Source organism: Serinus canaria, chromosome 7 (genome assembly GCF_022539315.1).
Source record: "Serinus canaria isolate serCan28SL12 chromosome 7, serCan2020, whole genome shotgun sequence".
NCBI classification, from domain to species: domain Eukaryota; kingdom Metazoa; phylum Chordata; class Aves; order Passeriformes; family Fringillidae; genus Serinus; species Serinus canaria.
This window is the reverse complement of record NC_066321.1, coordinates 4,542,758-4,562,871: the sequence shown is the minus strand read 5'-3', so window position 1 is coordinate 4,562,871 and position 20,114 is coordinate 4,542,758. Positions and strand designations below refer to the sequence as shown.

At 38.9% G+C, this 20,114-nt stretch overlaps 1 protein-coding gene across 1 annotated transcript in view; it reads right to left on the bottom strand.

Annotated features, from left to right (window-relative positions):
* LRP1B (LDL receptor related protein 1B) overlaps positions 1–7,447 on the bottom strand; it is a 474,765-nt gene extending 467,318 nt beyond the window's left edge. Inside the window, exons 1-2 of the mRNA XM_050976996.1 lie at positions 7,159–7,447; positions 613–738 (exon numbers count right to left, since the gene is read on the bottom strand). Coding sequence (XP_050832953.1) covers positions 613–738; positions 7,159–7,447 — 415 coding nt within the window. The remainder of the gene's footprint in view (positions 1–612; positions 739–7,158) is intronic.
* Positions 7,448–20,114: the final 12,667 nt, after the last annotated feature.

Here is a 20,114-nt window from a genome sequence, read left to right as displayed (position 1 = left end):
GTAGTCTACAAGGCTGATAAGAAAAAAGTCTGTAAGGTTGTTACTCTGGTGTTCAAAAGCTCTTAGCCACATTAAAAACCAAAAAAACCAAAAAGGTCTTCACTATAATTAAATATGTTTTATTAAAGCTTTCCATCATCTTCCTTTCTTTGTTTATTTCCCCCCTCACAGCTCTCACATCGTCTTTCATTTTTCCCTTTGATGTTTGTTCTTTTCATATTTGTATTGAAAATACTTTGCACTCTTCTCTTCCACCCCAGCTCCCCCTAAATGTATTTTAGAGGAGCACATTTTCCTGTGCCTGACTCTGCCTGTCCCCTCTCAGCCCATCGACAGCTCGGCGAGAGCAGAGGGCACACACGCTCCAGTGCCAGTGCTCACGACACAGTGGCACAAGAACAAAACACCTTCCATCCCATCCATATCTTCTGTCTCTCACCTACACTAAGAATGCAACCTGCTCCCCTCAACCTCCTGTGCCTCACCAAGAAAATTCAAACAGGATTGATAAAACGACAAGGAATCTGCCCTTCCAGTTGTATCATCAGTGTGACTGAAAATGTTTCAGTTTAAAGGGAGATGAAAGAAAAGAGCAGCTCCTCCTTTACTTACAGGTGTCTAAGGACTCATCAGAATCATCAGGACAGTCAAGCTCCCCGTCACACAGCCAGTGCCAGGACACACAAGTGACACCATCGTGGCACAGGAACTCCCCTACGTCACACAAGGGGTGCTCTTCTGGAAATGAGAATGGGTTAGAGTGAAATGGTTAAAGGTGAAGGGGAAAAAAAAATGTCACAATGAAAATCAAAAGTGAGAAAGAAATGACTCAAAAAGCAAAAATCCAAGCAAATGATAGGAATGATATGAAGCAATAATTTAGTGGTATCTGCTACCGTCACTTCGGGAGCTCTAAGGTCCAGCTGAGGGTTCAGTGGGAGCTGCCCATCACCCTTCCAACCTGACAAGAACAAGATCACCATGAACTACTCATATGGAATAAAAATTTAAGAAAATCTGCTTTTTTTCTATATATTTCACCATGAAGTAAATTTGCTCACTAGATAGAAACCAACAAGATTTAATGGCATGGTACCAGCAAGGAGGTTCCCAACTCACCTCTCCTGCCACAGAAAATATTTTTAAATTGTTTCAAGTAATCAAATTTTCAAAGATGCATTTTGGCAAGTAATCAAAGTTCTACTTAAATAAACATATCTATTTTCAACTATTTCCTTAGACACTTTTTAATGACCAAATCCTTCCTCCATGTTATATAAAAAATATTTTATAGTTCACATGACAAATTAGCAAACAAAGAATTTAAAGTCAATGCTGGGGCACCTTGAAAACAATGGCTTTTAAAAGAGGGCAATTTTGGAAGTTTGGCACACCCACACTATCTGCTGCATTCAACCACCACAGGCTGATGTCCTTGAGATCTAGAGTTAATTAACTCAAGACAATTCCATCATTATTCAATGTAAAACTATTCTAATATTAATTAAAGCTCACAAAACCTCTGTGCAATATATTATATTCGTTTTATCAATATATAAATTCCAGTAGTGTCTTCCACAAGGTTACATTGCAGCTTGCTGGGAAAAGGTTTCCTCGTTATTCTTACACTGGCACAAGAGAGAAATAACTTCACTGGAGTCAATACTGCCACAAAGACATAAAACCAAGAATAAAGGAGCAGACAAAACCCAATCCACCCATAGATCTCTCCATTGGCTTAGTTCCTCCAAAAGCCATGGGAAGCATTATCTCTAAATAAAAAAAAACAACAAGACTCCTTTATTAGAGTAATAATTTATTAATTTCCTGTGTGCAGGTCTCATTTCTAAGGGTCAGACTCTTAACTACTGATGCCATTCAATTTTACAACAAGCCAAATTTGCAACTGCCATGTAGATCCATTTCATATTTCCTAAAATAACTGTATCACAACTTCTTTTAAGCCTGCAAGAACGAAAGGATTTTGTTATATCTTAATTCCTTCCCTTCAACAGCAAAAATGCGCAACTGGATAATTAAGAGTGGAAGTTTAGATGGAGTGGTTTTGCTTAAAGCTTTCAGGGAGATGATTAAAGTCCCTGCTTTGATAGCACATCTTGAAAAACCATCCTGGAAGTCAGAAAGAGTGAGAGAATTTGGCAAGTTTTAGCATTTCAAAGATGTAGAGTAGTGTGAGAAATGCACAGAAGAACTCTATAATATTTGGTTTTAGAGTATTCTTGAAATTCATGATACATTTCTGCTTTTACTACAGGATGAACTGTAATTTTCTGTGTATTGCACATCTGCTTCTAACAGACCTGGAAATATTAAAACTAGCATTGCCAAACATGTCCACTTATTTATTCAGCTCTGGAATGATTATTCCTCAGAGCAAAAAACAGTTGAAAATTCTTTCATTATTAAGAGTAACAAATTTATTTATTTATTTAGAGAGGTTTCTGAACTGACAGCTAACTGAAAAATATTGCTGAATAAATATAGAAATGTGAAGTTGTGAAAACACTTCTGCAGTCAAGGTCACACAAGTGTCTGGTTCTATAGAACATCCCCAAATAACTCCATGTACAGCACCTATAGAATGGAAATCTTGTCTGAAACTAAACCTGGCAGGGTGATTGTCCCTCCCTTAGTGCAAATGCTTCTTCCAAATCTGCAGATGGTCACACGTCTACACAAAAATACCTTGCATTTGCTCCTCTTTTGGGAAAAGTCTAAGAAAATAGCCTAAGTAACAGGATATAAAGAAGTTCTAAGAAGAAATTTCACATTGAGCTCAGAGCTGAATGTTTGTACTTGAAAAAAGGCTTCTTTGCTACCTTTTTTTAAAAATGGAAAAAATTAAGCTATTTCCATACTGTTAAATTCTTGCTTTCCATTTTATGCAACAGTAGAGAAATTATGGAGATCTAAGGTTTTTATATTCTCTACCTTGAGAAAAACTTAGTAGAGTGAAAAATACACTAACTTATAAAACACTCTGAAAAATAGATTTTGTTTAGAATAAAGCAGTTTAATATTACCTCAGGGTTTTACTGGCTCTAAAAATGCTTTCTCAAATGTTTTTGTTTTGCATAACCACTGAATTATTTTTATTTTCAGCTGTTTTCTTTACAGAATGAATTTGTCCAGTTAATTAAGAACATGCACTAATTAGTGGGCTTTAAAAAAAATAAAACAAAAATCACAACAACCCTGCTGCTGAAAAATAGTCATCTATGATGGCCCAGAAGTAAAACAGTTCTTTTCAGTGACATCTTTTTCTTTCTGTAATACGTGAGCTGTGCAGGAAAGCTCCCAGAGGATGGGAAAATTCACGTTTTTAACATCCCAGTTGTCTGAGATGCAGAGCAGATGGTGAGAAATCATCTCTCTATGGGTAAATGAAAGTCTTGCCTCCCTAAGGATACTACTCCTATGCTCCTATCCTATGCTGCAAACACCTGGCAGTGCCTCAGAAGGAAAGTTTAAAAAAAGAAATAGAAAACCTGGTGCCTTTGTTTAAAGTCAATGTTCCCCCAGCCAAAAATGTGTTGATTTTTTATTTTAAAGATGAACATTTTTAAAAGAAGATGAAGCTCATCATCTTCATTAGGAAAGCAACTAGAATTACACTGCATGAAATTACATCAAACTTGGAAAACCAAAATTCCACTATGATGACAAATGAAAAGAGAAAAAAGGGAAGCAAACCAATCAACCAACCAGCACACAAGGCAGTGAGTGATGTCTGCCTGGACCAGGAATGCTCCTGGATTCAAAAGGCATTTGCCTCTGTAAACTTGCATTCAGCTCCTAAATAAGTAAGGGATGAAGATCACTGCCTGTGGTCACTGTTTAGGGTCAAAGGGATCTGGATCTTTCCTCTCTGAGGGAATGAAGAATGAAGAAAAGCAGGTCAGTTTGGGGCTCTTGAACAGAACTAAAAGGGAGATCACATTTTTATAATTCCAGCTCTGTCATGAGACTGGAAACAATTTGCTGTGAATCTAATTAAGAACTGCCTTGGTCAAGGAACCAGGTGCCCAGAGAAGCTGCTGAACTCCAGAGTTGTGCTTCCCACCTCCAGCAGTCCCTTGCTCGGGCACTCTGTGGATCTGCCAGGCTCCTGCTGTGGTCCTGGTGACCCCCCAGCCACCTGCACAGGAGTTGCTTGGTGCTCTGTATCCTGAATGCTTCCAGCTCCATCTGCCAAGAGCACCTGAGAGAACCCAAAAAAACAAACCTCCCACATATGGCAACGCTCTTCAAAGAGCAAAACTCAGCCTGAGAAAGTCTTGATCTGCTAGAGCAGGGAGCCAGCTCATTAGGCTTTCACTAAATAGCCAGAAAAACCACATGTGCACACTAACCCAAAAAGCACATTCCTAGAGAAGCTTTTGAAGGATATGATAGAAAAATGAATGAGTGCTAAAGGATTAGAGATCATCACAACATCATATTTAAAAGCTTTTATAGCAATACCTTAAGATCAGTGTGAAGTAAGAATGCCTCACTAAATTATTTCATTTAATTTTGCACTTAAAATATTTTCACTGTGTTTCAAGTGAAACAAACAAAGCTGAAATATTCAAAATCCCCTCTCCATTTTCAAGGAAGAGGGCAAGAAAAGATGCACATAGACCAGGGGGATGTGTGTGAACATGCTTTCTTTTTCCACTTGGGAATGGTTAATTCAAGGAATGAACCATGAAATCCATGAATAAAAACAACAAACTGATAAACCTCAGCTGGTTTGTCCCATTGCTGCATACCCAGAAAAAACTCATAGGAGAGAAAAGGAATTTCCTGCCAAAATACTTTTTTTTTTTTGTTTTGAGAAGCAAAAGAGCAGGAATAGTAAGAAAGAGCAGAAAGGCCAAAAGGAGTGGTCAGAAAACTGCAATCCAGCTGTACATTTCCATTGGGATCCACTGGCATCACCTGGCTGTATGAGCAGGAATTCTGGCAATGATAATAAACCCATCCTGCCATGTTTCAGGGATGTTATGCAACCAAAATTTTCCACTTTTAAGTTCTTAATTAGTTTTGCTTTGACTTTAATTAAATTATCTTCATTGCAAGAGTTTAAGAACTCAGAACTATTTTTCCCCCCCTCTCAAAAGTGTGTTTTCCATTTGGGATTTTCTTTGATCTCTCACTCAAACATGGGAGGGTTTCCATATTAATTTTAGCAAAATTTACTCCAAAGCTGAAAAATGTATTCTGGTAGTAATTTATGACAGAATTCATCATACACTGAAACCTAAATTACTGTAACTGAAGGAGAGATGTGAGGAAAAAGCATGCACAGCATTTCCTACTTATGCATTTCAGACTTTATATAATACTTTTGAAATCTTTCATACCTTTGGAGTTAAATCTACATTTTTAGAGCCCAGCACAGAGCAAAACATTTACATTTTGGCCACACTAAACTACAGACAAAATCCTCTAGATTCATCTTGCAAAACTGTAAACAGAGTTTTACATTCAGGGTATAAAAATATTATTATGCTACCATTTATTTCTGCCCTACTTGGTTCAGTGTAATGCTGTGTTCGAAGTCATGACATTTTATTTACAGAACCCAAAAATCTCTCACAAGATCTACCAAGCCCTGATTTGTGCTTCCACAATACAAAGGGGCTTGGAGAGCTGCTGGTATGTTCACATGTAGCATTCTAAACAGAAATACAGATGTTTTATGTGTATTTATTCAGCTCTAGGCATAATAGTTATCACTTATTCAGCATTTACTGATCAGCTAATTGCTTTATCCATAAGCAAGGCACACAAACAGGTACCTGTCAGTAAAATCACCATATGCTCAGTTTAAGCCACATTTGTTTAAATTCCACATGTAAACTTCCCTCAGTGTGCATATCTCCCACCCAGCAAGGTCACAGGCATCTTGTTTGGAGTCTGTGAAGTGACACTGGACATTCCAGTTCTCACTCCATCATATTCATGCTTAAATCCCTTATTTACATCACAGAGCTGCAAGAGTTCCTCATATTTTTTGGACTTGTTATGTGCTACAATAATTTATGGATCAGATTAAGCAAATATTGAGAGGTCAGTACTAACAGGAGGATGAGAAACATCCACTGACTGATGAAAATCCTGGAGCATTTTTGGAAGTGGGCGGGTAATATGCTTAGGGACCGTCTCCTTTCTTGTTCTTTTTGGCTCTTTCTTTGCCAAAAACATATTTCCATTTGGAGGGGGGGACACCAAGTTCCCTCCTTGATTTGACCAAGAGAAGGTTATTCAAACTCAGCTTGGCACAATCTAGGGATAGAAAAATTTAAGAAATACTCAGATAATGAGAAACACTCAAGTATTCCTGAGCCAATTTTTATCTAATCAACAAAGGGTCACAGAATAATACCTATCTCAGCAAACTACAAAATGACATGATAGGTATGTTCCTTAATGGCTCAAAAACACCACAGAATAGCCAGGTGCCTTCCCTTACACAACAGAGAGACCCTAATAGAAACACATTACCTGCAATCCTGCCATTTGACAATCCCTGCTCCCAGGAGCCCTACAAAGAAAGGAGACCAAAGGCCAAACAAGCTCCCTCTGAACCTTTTCTTCACAATTATCCTCCACGTCCTTGAAAGCTGGAGGAAACATGCAAAGACATTCCCCAGGGTGATGTGGTCCTTCTTTCCAAACAGCCTGACGTGGATTCAATGTAAATGTCAGGGTGGAGGGTCAAAGTGACCATCACTTATCCCTCTGCGTGTGAAGAGTGACAAGCCCTGTACCAGAGTCAACAAGGTGCCCTTTCAGCTGCTGACAGCCAGTGCCAGGGTGAACATGAGCAAAAATGTTCTCACTTGTGAAAAGCCTTCAAAGGCTCCCACTGAAACAAGCCTTCCTTTCCCACGTCAAAGAACAAAATGACTTTGAAAAAGGCATTTATATGGAATGTGAAAACCTCTGAGCCTCTCCACTACCTTAGCCTGTATTATCATAAAATTGTCATTTCATTTTTTATTTGACAGGAAGAAATGGTTGTGACAGAAGACTTGAAAAAGTCAATAAATATACAGGAATAAGAAATAGGTTTTTATAAGGAATAGCAAGCATCTTGGAGCTCTTCTATAAGGACATTTCCTATACACTTGGATCAACAACACCAACTTTCCCATGAAAAAGGAATTCCAGGAGCTATGACTTGAATAACACGTTTCTTGTACACAGACCTGTTTCCTGCTTCATCAGGAGGCTCAATGGAGAAAAGAATGCGGTTTTCAGCTGCTCCCAGGATCAAACCTCCAGAAGGTCTGACAGGCAAACTCCTGAAGAGCACAAGAAATGAGCAGACGGGTGGGGACTGAGGACAAGTCACCCGGCGCGATTTCAAACCCAGCGCGCCGCACCGCGCCGCTCGCTGTGCCTCCAAGCAGGACTTCAAATGAATCTTTTTCATCTCCTAGCTCTTGGAATTTAGATATTTCCAAGTTACACTTCTTCCCTCACTGAGCTGTAAAGCTTCCAAATTCAATTATAATGTTTTCACAACAAAATTGCTTCTTTTTCTTAAAGTGGGATGGAAATCCCAACTTGAGACAAATTATTTAAAAAAATGCCACACAAAATATTTTCTCTTTTGAAAGCTGAAACATTAATTACATAGCTTATTACAATACCTTTGATAAGCCCTCTGCTGAGCAGATGTTCTATCATTGTGAATTTTCACATATGAACGTTTTCAGCGAATACTAAAAGATAATTAATTTAGATAAATTTCATCTATCAAAGGGTAATCAATGATGTCATTGTTTTAATTTGGTAGTTTTCTTACCATGTAAAACATAACAAAGCTATTTCACTTGACTATTTCAAACTGTAATAGAATGACATCTGTCCACACAAGGAAAGAAAACACAAACTGTTGAAATATTTTAAGATACTGGGAACATTATAGGAACATTGAGGAAAAAAAATAGGCTCTGCTTATCCTCACTTTGAATGAAAGTAAAGTTTTCTTTTAAAGTGCAGATAACTTTATGATGGAAAGATATAGATAGGTAAGACCTAGGTATCTCAGATGACTGCATAATTAGAAAAACAAAGTTATACTGAGAAAACAGAGAAAATAAGTTACCATAAAGGATTAAAAAATTAAAAGCAGTAAGAAAGGAATTATGAAATATCTGGATTAAATTGAACTATCTTCTTTTCTTTCTCTTTTATTTCCCTGGAGGAAGATGTTGAGGCTATGCTAGCATTGGTGCTTGATTTGCTTGTTTGTTTTAGGACTCGAGCACAAATTTTATTCCTTTTACCATATCCAAAAATTACATCTCGGATAGGGTACCAAAAAGGTTAATGCTGAAATCAGATAATCTTTTGTCAATTGAATGGTTTGTTCTCCTGAAGTTCCCCAGTCCAGTTCCCTCAGAGGTTGGTCCATGCAGTTCTTGGATGCAGCAGTGGAATTCCTGCCTGCCTGGCTCCTATTCTGATCCCATATCTGCCCTGGTGAGTTCCAACCCCATTTACCCAGACCCTGCTCCAGCACAGCAGCACAGGGCCATCCACCTTCCCTGCCCACTGCTGTGCCACTCCAGTGCCATCACTGAGGCTGCCTGCCCTGCAAAGTGCCATCAGTGTCCCCAGATGGGGTGGGGCTGATGGATGGCAGCGCTGGACTATCCCACAGCAATTAACGCAAAGGGCTGGGAGAGACACAGGGGGCTTGTGCCTTGCACACAGTTTAACAGTTTAACAAATGAAACACAGGATTTTCCAGAAGATGGCAAGGCTGGAAAAGTGAGAACCAAACTCTTGGAGAAAACCTTCTCAGAAGGCAATGCATTCATTTTGGCAGCTCAAAAGGAAGGAAGCCGTGTCCTACCCTGCCTGGAGAGCCAAGCCTGCTGTCACTAAGCATTTCTCAGAATGCTCCCACTTAAAATGACACAAAATAATGATGAACAGGTTTCAATAGCAGATGGAAGCCTATTACATAATTCAGTTTTAATGACCAGAAAAATCTTAAATATGATGGGTTTGTTTTGTGCAACAAGAGACTTATATTAAATGGAACAGCCAAATCTGCTTCCGTAAGCAACTGCATATGTTTAATACATGTTTGTTTTATATTAGGGTAATTAATCTACCGGGAAATGGGGTTAAATACTAAGATAACTTTAAACTATACTCAGTTATTAAAAGCATGAGAGAACTAGGGGAAAACTAAACTAAAATTCCTTTATAAATAGTGTCTACAAAAAGAGCTAAAAGAAAAATCTCATAACCAGGGTAAACTATTTTAGCTGGATGTCACCAAATGTTAAAAATATAATAGTAATGTTAGAAACTTGTAACTAAACTAATCTGTGTGTCCTATAAACCTTTAAAAAATTAATCCTATGCATGTCTCTACATTTATGCTGGGCCCAACTGAAATTGTATCCATTATTTTAAATAACTACAATCAAGTTCTAAGTTAAATTGTAAGAATTAAGTAAAAGGCACACCAAAGGGTCACTTAATATAGGTTTAATTGCAATTTAACAGTTGGGAAAGTAGTTACAATTGTGATCTTCTGCAGTTCAGGTCTGACTTTCTTGATAGCATGATCCAAGACTGATAATTTAAGGTCTAATTTTGAAATGCATACACTGAATAATAATTTTCACACCACTAGAGAGCAATGCATTGTGATATTAGCTGCTGCTATCAGTAGGTTTTCAATGTGATTTTCTGAACAGGCAAAAATATTCTCAGGCAGCACGACACAATATTTAGCAAAAGGTTTCTGCTAAATTATTTTAAACAGAATTTTGCAGGGCAGCTTGCATTTCACCCAAAAAGTCCACATCACAAAGAAGGAGCAAAGTAAAAAGTAAAAGATAGATGTGACATCAGCCTGGTGTCACCCAGCTACCTACAAACAAGGTGAGAAACCCTCTCTGCTTGGATTTATTGCCCCACTGTGAGTGACCACAGGCAGGATTAATGAGCCCATCCTCCCATCGGCTCCTCGGAAACAAGGAGGAAACAGCCAAAGCCTCGACACTAAGGAGAGGAGTTGGATTGATAAAAGGATGGGAAGGCTATTACAGGCTTCAAGTCTGGACTGATAACAAAACCCCTTTTTTTTTTTTAAAGGGAGCCAAGAGTCACCTTTCTCTGTCAAGAGCTTTGCTGCAGGAACAAGCTCTTGTCCTAAGTTGCATTTTTTACAGTCACCACTGGTTCATCATGCAAGGAATACCAAGTACTACTGCTCAAAATTCTTAAATGTTACTTACAAAACCCATAAAACATTTATCTATTGAATGTTTTAAAATACAAACATTTTAATAAAACAATCATATATTATTTTAACATTGAATAATTCAAAGACAAACAAAAATCCAAGGAACCATCAATTTAGATAATTATTCCTTTGATTTATTAAGGTGATCTATTATAATTCATAAGCATTGACTATTTAAAAAAAATGCTGTGAAAAACCAGCTATCAAAACAGATACAAAGGGAAATAGACAACCACGGATATGTTATCAAGCAACTTGGTCAAAATAATTTTAAAAGTTTCTTGCCAAGGCATTTGGACACTTGACAAAAACCAAAAGACCCCCACATATCCTTATGGAGGAAACATTTAATTCTAAGGCAGCTTTCCTGCGTGAAGGCTTTCCTCAGCTATGCTTTTTCAAATCCCTGCCATCCCAGAGGCTATTTGTGTCACACAGGATGATCAAGAGAAACAGGCAATCAGAAAATTAAAGACAGCACCAGGAACAGAATAGATAGGATGGTATGCAGGATTATACACAGAGTAAATGTTTTAGTTGCACAAAACCCAAGGAAGAAATAATTTAATTTTTAATGTAACTGCTTTCTTCAATCAGTCCTGGAGTCTGGGGACTGAAGGTTGGCCAAGAAAACTAACTTTTAAGAAATTCCACCACAGTCATGGAAATGAGGCTCACAACCCTGATGTGCTGAACAAGGAGTTGCTGGACACCTGAACAAATATGACAGACCCAGGTTTCACAGGGGAAGGTCTCACCACAGAGTGGGCTGGAGGAAATCCATCGCAAATACACACTCAGGGTCCTCTTTGTCCCCTCTCTATCCAAAAATCTTTAAGTTATTTTTTGAGACTTTCCATATGTGAGGAAAAGATAATTAGAATTTAAATGATGGCTGAGGAGGCAGGAAAGGAAATCAAGAACTTCATATTCAGAAAAAAATCGGTCATCTTTAAATAGAAACCAAAAGGCATGGGCCAAGTGGTAAATTCAGGATCAAACCTGCAGATGGAATAATTTTAGCAGGTCAAAAGATGATGGATGTCTAACCTTTGTTAGCAATAGCAGATCTGACTTCATCAGCAGGGGTGCTGAGGATTTTATTACCAGCTTTGTGAGCTGCTGAGATTGTGAAGAGAAAATTAAGCCCTGGTTTTACCACACAAAAAAGTGAACAAAGACTCTCTTTGCATTGAGCTGCTTGGCCTCTAAATGCTGATTCCAGCTCCCCCTTAACTGATTTCATGCATATTAAAAGTGAACCAATGCTTTATGCTGTAAAATAGCCAAAATCTTGTCAACTGTCACTTCTGTGGTTGTCCCCAGCTACATCCAGGTGATGCAAAAGCTCAAACTATGTCTGCTGGGATCATTAAACAAACAGAGTGCTCTGTAGACTAAACCCTAATTAGGTACAATGTCGGTATTGTAAAAGCACAGTAATTATGGCCCTGCTTGTTCTACTAATTTCCTCAGCACTAAGAATGTAAGTTCTTACAGCTAACACGAAAGTGGTAGTTTTCAGTTCAGAAATCTCCTCTCTTCTGATGGAGAAAAAAAGCTTCTGTAAAAATAACAAAGCCAGCAGACTCCACTGTACATATAAAGATATGTATATATATATAAATTTAAAAACTCCATGGGACTTTGGATCAGGCCACAAGTAAGGAGCTTTTATATCCCTGTGCAATATGGACCACTTAATAGAGTTAAGTGACACTCATCTCTATAGCATCTCCTCCCCTGAGAACAGAGTAACAGCAGCCGCCTACACAGAAAAAACAATATTAGAAAGCATGTATTTTTAGTAACTTTAATTATGTTCTAGCATATTTAATTATATTCTAGCAGCAGGAAAGAAAGAGATGCAGAAGCATACAAGCAGGCAATTTTCCCCAGAAGACAGACACAGCTTCAGAGCCCTGCAGCACAGATTTCACTTGTGAGTGGGCTCGAGTCAAGGAATTACTGAGGGGACTGCTCAGTAATGCAGAATTATGTACACACCCTCCAGAAAGAGATGGTTTGGCCTGATCTATGACCACAGTAATAACAATACTTAAGGGGTTTTTTAGTGGCATCCCATTTCTAAGTTTCCCCCTGCTGGTGTTTTTTTAAGCACAATTCTCTGTACTTTAGGGCACAGGTAAAAAAAAACAGTTTTACCTCTCAAATCCACTGTTGATAAGAGGGTGTGGACCTGAATGCCAGCCTAGATGGTGCAATATTGTAAATATTTTTAATAAGTATCGGAAGCAACTGATATTCTAGCCATGTAATGATCAAAAACCCAAGGGAGAACCAGAGAAATGGGGTTCTGAACTAACCCAGTGGATGAACTCTAGTAATTTCTTTCCAATACACTAAAGCAGCAGATTTTCTGGGCAGCAGGCTGAGGGAAAATACAGGACAAATCATTCAAATCACTACTGCTGCTGATTACATGTAATCAGACTTTGATCATACCTATTGCTTTTGCTGTGTGCAGGGCATGATGGATCATTTGGATTGCATTTAAGATGCAAGTGAAGAAAAGAGCTTCATCCCATTCATAAAGAACACATTTTCCTGCTGCAAAGTCCCTGCCTCTCCCTGAGCAGCCCAAATAATGGCAGGATTCGAAAGAAGCTGAGCTTAGGAAATATTTACATCACAAAGGTAAATGTTTAGGTAGGTGCTTTAGTGCCATATTAGTTTGGGGAAATAAAGCCTCATTTCTTGACTGTGAAGGGAGGCAGTTGTGGAGGTGCTGAAGGGCACCTGCATTGCTCAGCACTGTTGCCTCTGTGTCCAGCCCAACCTGAGGCAGCTCCACGTTTTTAGTATATCAGAGATTTAAAACCTGTAATAGAAAATTACTTTAGTAGCAAGCAACAGAGCATCCCCTGCATGTTACATTTTCAGGGTGGATGCTATCAGTGTAGACAAAATTATACCCACACCAGAGACTTTCTATTGTAGAAATAAATAACCAGTGAAAGAAACCCTTGCTCAAAATGCCACTGCTTTAAACAACTGCATTTAAATGCATGAGTTTTACAACCACTATTAAAATAAGTGTTAATAAAAACCACACACTTAGAGCACATGAATATACATTCTTGTGGGGGTGTCTATTACAGCTTCAAGAACCAGGACCAGAAGTAAATACTCCCCAGGTGGCTCAGCCCACTTGCAGCTGAGACAGGGGAAGGATCTGTGAAGATTCCTTCCCACTCCTATTTAAGGAAAACTGAAAGAATTTAAAGCCTGGCAATCAATAACCCAGACAGAGGCTCCTGCACGATGGGTATAAACATTTTACAGTGCCATTAACACATCCCTGTGCACTTCAAAACTGAACCTTGATGTGTTCTTTAATAATCCAGGAGGATTATAATGCTGACTGCAAGTTCTTAGCAAATGAAGTTGTGCTCACTCAGGAATACTTTTTGTCTGAAACTCTGCCAGGAACATGTGCTCTGCAATATCCAATATGATCCCCTTTGCACACTACTGCTGGGGCCAGATGAAGTACCAGCTCTTATATACCAACAAAAAAAAATTTAACAAATCAAATTATTACTCATTTTATGCTGACAAAATCATACACAACATCAACTGCTGAATTTATTATTAGAAGACGTGTAATAAATATTTTAAATACTTTATTTCTCCAAAATAATTGCAATAGCTCACATTATGGTGTGACAGTCAAAAAATATTAACTTTCATTTCACTTCCTGTATTTACAGAACAAATACAAGCCTGAATTAGGGCTCAGGGAATGGAATATTTAGTTTGTACAATCTAAATATATCTCCCAGGGAAAAACAATTAATTATCTTTGTTACTGCCACTACTGCTGAGAACAGCTGCAATTTCTGGCTTGCCAAGTTCACATCGTTGAGGGTTATTCCTATTAATATCAATTAAGATCTAAACTGTTTGAGTCTCTACAATAATGATGCTCAAGTAGATTTAAAGTGCCATCTCACAGAAAGCACACCTGTGGCAGAAGAGTGACAAAAAAAATTAAAAATAAAAAATAAGTATCAGGAATTACAGCTCTGGCCCACTGAAATGTGTTTGAGCACTGGTAGGTGAGGCACATCAATTCATAGATCACCTGTGTATTTCCTTTCACTTAAAAAGTGTGGTAAAAACTTAGTTCCTGGATTGAATCAGAGACTATTGCATCTTCACTTGGGGACTGCCACTGAAGCAGCCCCTAAAGCCATGTCACACTGGCCATGTGTTTATGTGTTTAAAAAGAGACTGGATGTGTTTAAAAAGGATTGGATGTGGCACTGGGTGCCAGGGTTTAGTTGAGGTGTTGGGGCTGGATTGGACTCTGTGATCTTGGAGGTCTCTTCCAACGCAGTGATTCTGTGAAATTGAGTGACTTCACTGCTGAGTGCCCCTGGAGACCACCACTGCTGGAGCAAACCCCTCCCTGGCCACCCCAGCCCTGCCCTGAGTCCATCTATTTGTAAGATATTTAAATTTATTCCTCATTAAGTCACTGAGGGCTGATGAGTATAAAGAACAATTCTCTCATTGCAACAAGTTCCTTTAAACTCTAAGAAAACAAGTTCACATGGCAGAACACTGGCATTGATTGAACCAAGTCAAACTGAACTGAGCTCTGGGAATTAATAAACAAATAATTTTTCATCTTTTGCCTTTAAATGACCGATAAAAATACAGCTTTTTTTATTTTTTTCCCCTCTTAGATCCATTTTCTGCAGTGGTGTTAAAGGTGGGGGGGGGATGATCAAAACAAAACAGAAGAAAAAAAAACCACACCAAGAAAACCACAGCAATGGCTTTGAAGACATTTCTAAAGATTGCATTGTGAAACTAAATTTATGGTAGCTTGTCAGGGAATTTTAGGAAAGATTTAGCAAGAAACCAAGGCTGTTGGGAAGCTGCTTTGTGTATCTGCACAAATGAAAAATATTTTTTCCTGTCATTTATTTCTCAGTAATGAACACTATCATAAATACTGAGATAGTTTAAGCAAAAAATAAGTCTTCCAATCCTGGCAGATACAAATACCAGAAAGAAAAAATAATCCAGGAGATTTTAAGGGCAACTTGACAAGAAAAATAAACCATATGCCTAATTTTGAAGAAAACCACATGTTATCACAGAGGACAAATCCAGCATTCCAGGTAGAAGACATGAATATTGAAGATGACCTAAGGTGATGAATGCAGATGGATACACAAGGGAAAACTTTTTAAACTCACACCACCTGTTTAAAGATATTTCAATGATCCCTTGAGGTATTCATTAAAATGTCTGGATTTCTGAAAGCATTTTGGAAACGAGCCTTTTGAGGAAACAGAAAGATGACATTGTAGTATTGTAAACAGGCATCAAAATTGTGAAACTTTTGATTAATGAAAACCAGAATAAAAACAGGATAAGATGCTCTAGTCAAGCAGCATTTTCTTAACTGCTCTGCTAAATGGAAAGAGGAATATTTTTATCATAATTACTGGAACTTGACAGAAAAAAAGGTAAATCAAATCTAGGTATTCATGACTTTCCCAAGATCTGCAGCTGGGAACAGTGAGGTGTTTTCAGCAGCCCCTGAAAGGGCAGGTGAGGCCTCCTGAGGACACTGCAGGAGAGCTCTGTCCCAGAGCCCCATCTGGACTCAAGGTTCTGCTGAGATCTCTGCACACCATTCCCATCACACCTATGGACTGAGGCACCAACAGGCCAACTATCCACACTCTGCTCCACAAAACAGAGGATCTTTCAACTGCCTTGGCTCACCTTTTCCATCTCCTGCTGTGCTGATGGAGATCCACACCATAGGAGTGTTTTACCCCAGCCCACATCTGGGACAGCACTCTCCCTCACTTTTGTTCCATCAGAAACATCCCACTGGGAATGACTTTAGCTAAAAAGGGACATGGCACAATGCAGTAAGAGGAGTGAGGAGGCAGAGCTGGATCCATAATTTCCCTCTTTAGGTGGACATGTGAGCAGTTTCACCTCCCACAGGGACTAATCTGCCTGGCCAAACAATCTCTACCTTCTGCAGCAGAAGGATTGATGGATTTGTGAGCACTAAGGGGGAACTGTACAAGCACTCACAATTTACAAAGATGAATTTTTTACAAAATCCACGTTTCCAGAGCTCTTCTAAACTCCACTGATTTTACCTCTGAAAATAAGGTCTTCAAGGTTTTCATTGGACATTTGCATGAAAACCACTTTTCATGGCTCCTCTCCCTGACTGTGCCTGGCCTCAACAAGGACATTGTTTGGTCCTCATGCTTTCTGTGCTGGCCCAAACATCACTGGACACCATCTCCCTTCTCATTTCTACCAAGTGACACTATTTGTCATTCAGGTGTGGTCCAGAGGAGACCACAAAGGTGACTGGCACCTGCAGCACCTCTAGTAGACAGAAGGGCTTGAGAGAATCAGAATTGTTCAGGCCAGAAAAAGAACTAAAGTGGAGGGATTTCTGACAAGGGCCTGGAGTGGCAGAGCAAGGGGCAATGGCTTCACAGTGACAGACAGCAGGGTTAGATTAGATATTAGGAAAAAATTCTCTGTGAGGGAGGTGAGGCCCTGGCAAAGGTTGCCCAGAGAAGCTGTGGATGCCCCATTCCTCAAAACTTCCAAGGTCAGGTTGGAAAGGGCTCTGAGCAACCTGATACAGTTAAAGATGTTTCTGTCCATGGCAGTGGGGTTGGATTAGATGTCCTTTAAAGCTCTCTTCCCCAACCTATTATGTTAGTTCAGGATTTAAGAATGCCCTAGAAAAATTCATGGGAAGAAAGAGCTCTCCCTCATCTAAAAAGGGAAAAGGACAGCAGTAACAGGACTGCTGTTAAGGAAGCAGAAACTAGATAAAATTATGTTAAGATAGGCAAGAAGAGGAAAATAGAGACAACTAAAAATACTTTAAAATTACAGCATTAAAGCAAAACAAAAAGCAGATCAAGGAGTTAACTACCTTATGTGAAATGGTTTTTATACACTTAGAAACAGACCTCAGCACATCCAAATCCATGGAGGGACTAGGTGAGTCAAAGGGAACCTTTTATCTGAGTTTGCATCAAGTAGACAACAACTTGAGAAAATAACCTTTGAAAGTGAAGCCTTATTCACCCCTCAAACCCAAATGCAGGAAATGCAGGATTGTTCCTGTTTAACTCGATGCTGTTTCTAGTAAAGTGGGAGAGACTCACTTTATTGGCTTACAAGTTCATTTTCATTCTGATCTGATTCACTGATAGACATCCTTGTGCTTCCTCAACTTGTCAAAGGAACACAGGACCAAGACAGTCTCAAGGCTGATATTTCAGTACATAACAGGACATTTATCACTCAAAAGCAAACTTTTTATTTTAAAAAATGTCCCAATAGAACCCTGTGGCTGGGTAAAATCCCTTCCAAGTTTTTCTAGTCATGGTCTGGTTGAAGAACACCAACATGAAAGAGACTGCTTCATGAAAAATTCTGATTTTTTCCCCCAACCCTGAAGGTAACTGCCTTAAGTACTGCAAAAATTAAAATTCAACAACACCAAATTTAACATAGATAGTTACTTTACATAACTTAAAAGGGACAAATAGCAGAAATCTGCAGAACTACAAAAACTAGAAGAAAATAATTTTATGAGTTACCTAGAAAAAGTGACCTCTTCAAAAAGTTGAGTTTTCTTTTTCTTTACCAAACCCAAGCTAACATTTCTCATCTTCTCCATTTTCTGTTATTTTTTCTAGTAGCTCATGAGAAATCCTGTTATCATTTTTCATAATTCCTGGCCAGACTGCTCCTGCTCTAGGCATGGAAATACATCATTAATCCAGGCAGGCTGTCTTCCCTGAGTTTTCTGGAGTGCTTCCCAGAGAAGGAATTCTATTCCTACTCCACCTCTATTTCTGTTTGCAGTTATGCTACACTGGTATCACTCAACTGCATTTGTTCAAACAAAACTCATCCATTCACCAACATGAAACATAACTTCTTCCTTGAGTATTATCACACCCACATAAATAATTTAGAATTCCAGCCAGCTGAACTACAATCTGGGGAATAAAGATCATCAAGAGAAGAAATCAAGTGGAAGTTATTTATTTAGCAAAATGAAATAGAGGTTGATGGGAAGATCAGCTCTGAAGAAGGTAGAAGAGACTCAAGAAAAACAAATGTTTATACAGGTGTCCTTGTCCTTAATATCTAGACCGGCCATGATTTAATGTACAGAAAGTTATAAAACCTAAATTTTGAGAATTTTTCCCTAATGACCAGTAAAGGCATAAAATAATAATAATAATAAAATACAGTGGATCTTAAAGAAAGGGATGATAAGGATATAAAGCTGTTGTGTACAATACATTCTCAACATCCCTCACCCAAAAAGCACAGATGGTACGACCAAAACTTTCCTAATGACCATGTTTATACTTCATTTTCATGTGTTTACTTAGACCCATGATCAAAAGCATTTTTTCACTGCAATGCCAACATCAGGAGCTGGCAGCTGCCAACTTGCATTTAAAGATAAAAAGGAAGCCAAAGCAGCCAAAAAGGAAGTGTAATGGTACCCCTTGAAAAATCTCTGTCCTCCACTTAATTGCAATGACCCCAAGGTAATGAGCATTTCCTGGAACATACAAAGTATTCTTTTCTGATGAGGACAGAATATATTTGTTTCCCAAATTAGGTAGAACCCTACAGATGTTGGCATTAAGTGTACTGATGGGAATCATGATCATCTGTCAGGAAAATGTATAAATCCTCTGGGCTCTATAGCAAGTTGACAGCATTCCTGTGAAATATTAACTAGGCACAATGCAGACATTGACATTTAACTCTGCTTCCACTGGATTTTTCTTCCAACTCATCATTGCTGCCTCCAGTTTCCTCAGGCTCTGTATTTTAGAGAAATGGCCATATGTTTAGATTTGTATTTGATTACATAATTGCAAAACTGTACCAGTTCTAGCCCTGCAAAGGAGCTGCAAAGCTGCAGAAACATTCTACAATGTGGTGAAATCCATGTTAACAGCTTCCAAATCTCAGCAATGAAATGGATATTTACACTGCCAGTTACAGCAGAAGCAGGAGACCAGGCAGCCCTTAACATAAAGGGCTGCATTTACAAAAGTACCAGAGGAAATGGCAAATTTGAATCTGTCTGGGGTTTTTTGGGTTCTGTGGAAAAGAGGGGTTGGCCTTTCTGCAGATCCATCATCATTTACAAAACAGCACTATGGTGAGACAGAAACTTTATGAATGTTTTATGAAGCTGTAGGTGCTAGAAAAACCTTCTTGCTCCAAAGAGAAAAACTGGAGTTAGACTTTCTCCTCCAGAATTCCTTCATGAGCCTAAGGACTCTCTCCTTCAGGAAAGTTTCTCTGGAAGGGTATGGCCTTCCAGATACAGTAAAGAATAATCACTTTATAAAAAGTATGGGTTGTTTTTTCTGATTAATCTACTTAATTGAAAAATTTTCCAACCAGAACTTCTGAAACAGCCAAAAGAGACTCAAGGGACAGCAGCACAGGATAGGCAGGGGGGATTTAACCACATCTCCTTTTATCTGTCCTGATGTCTCATTCTTTCCTGTGTGGGTGGTGAGGCCCTGGCACAGGGTGCCCAGAGGAGCTGTGGCTGCCCCTGGATCCCTGGAAGTGTCCAAGGATGGAGCTTGGAGGAACCTGGTCTAGTGGAAGATGTCCCTGCCCATGGCAGGGGGTGGAACTGGATGATCTTTCAGGCTCCTTCCCAACATGAAGGGATGGCAGTGTTGGGACCCCTGAGCATCTCCAAGCTGTGCTGGACATCAGCTCTTGCACATTGAGCTCC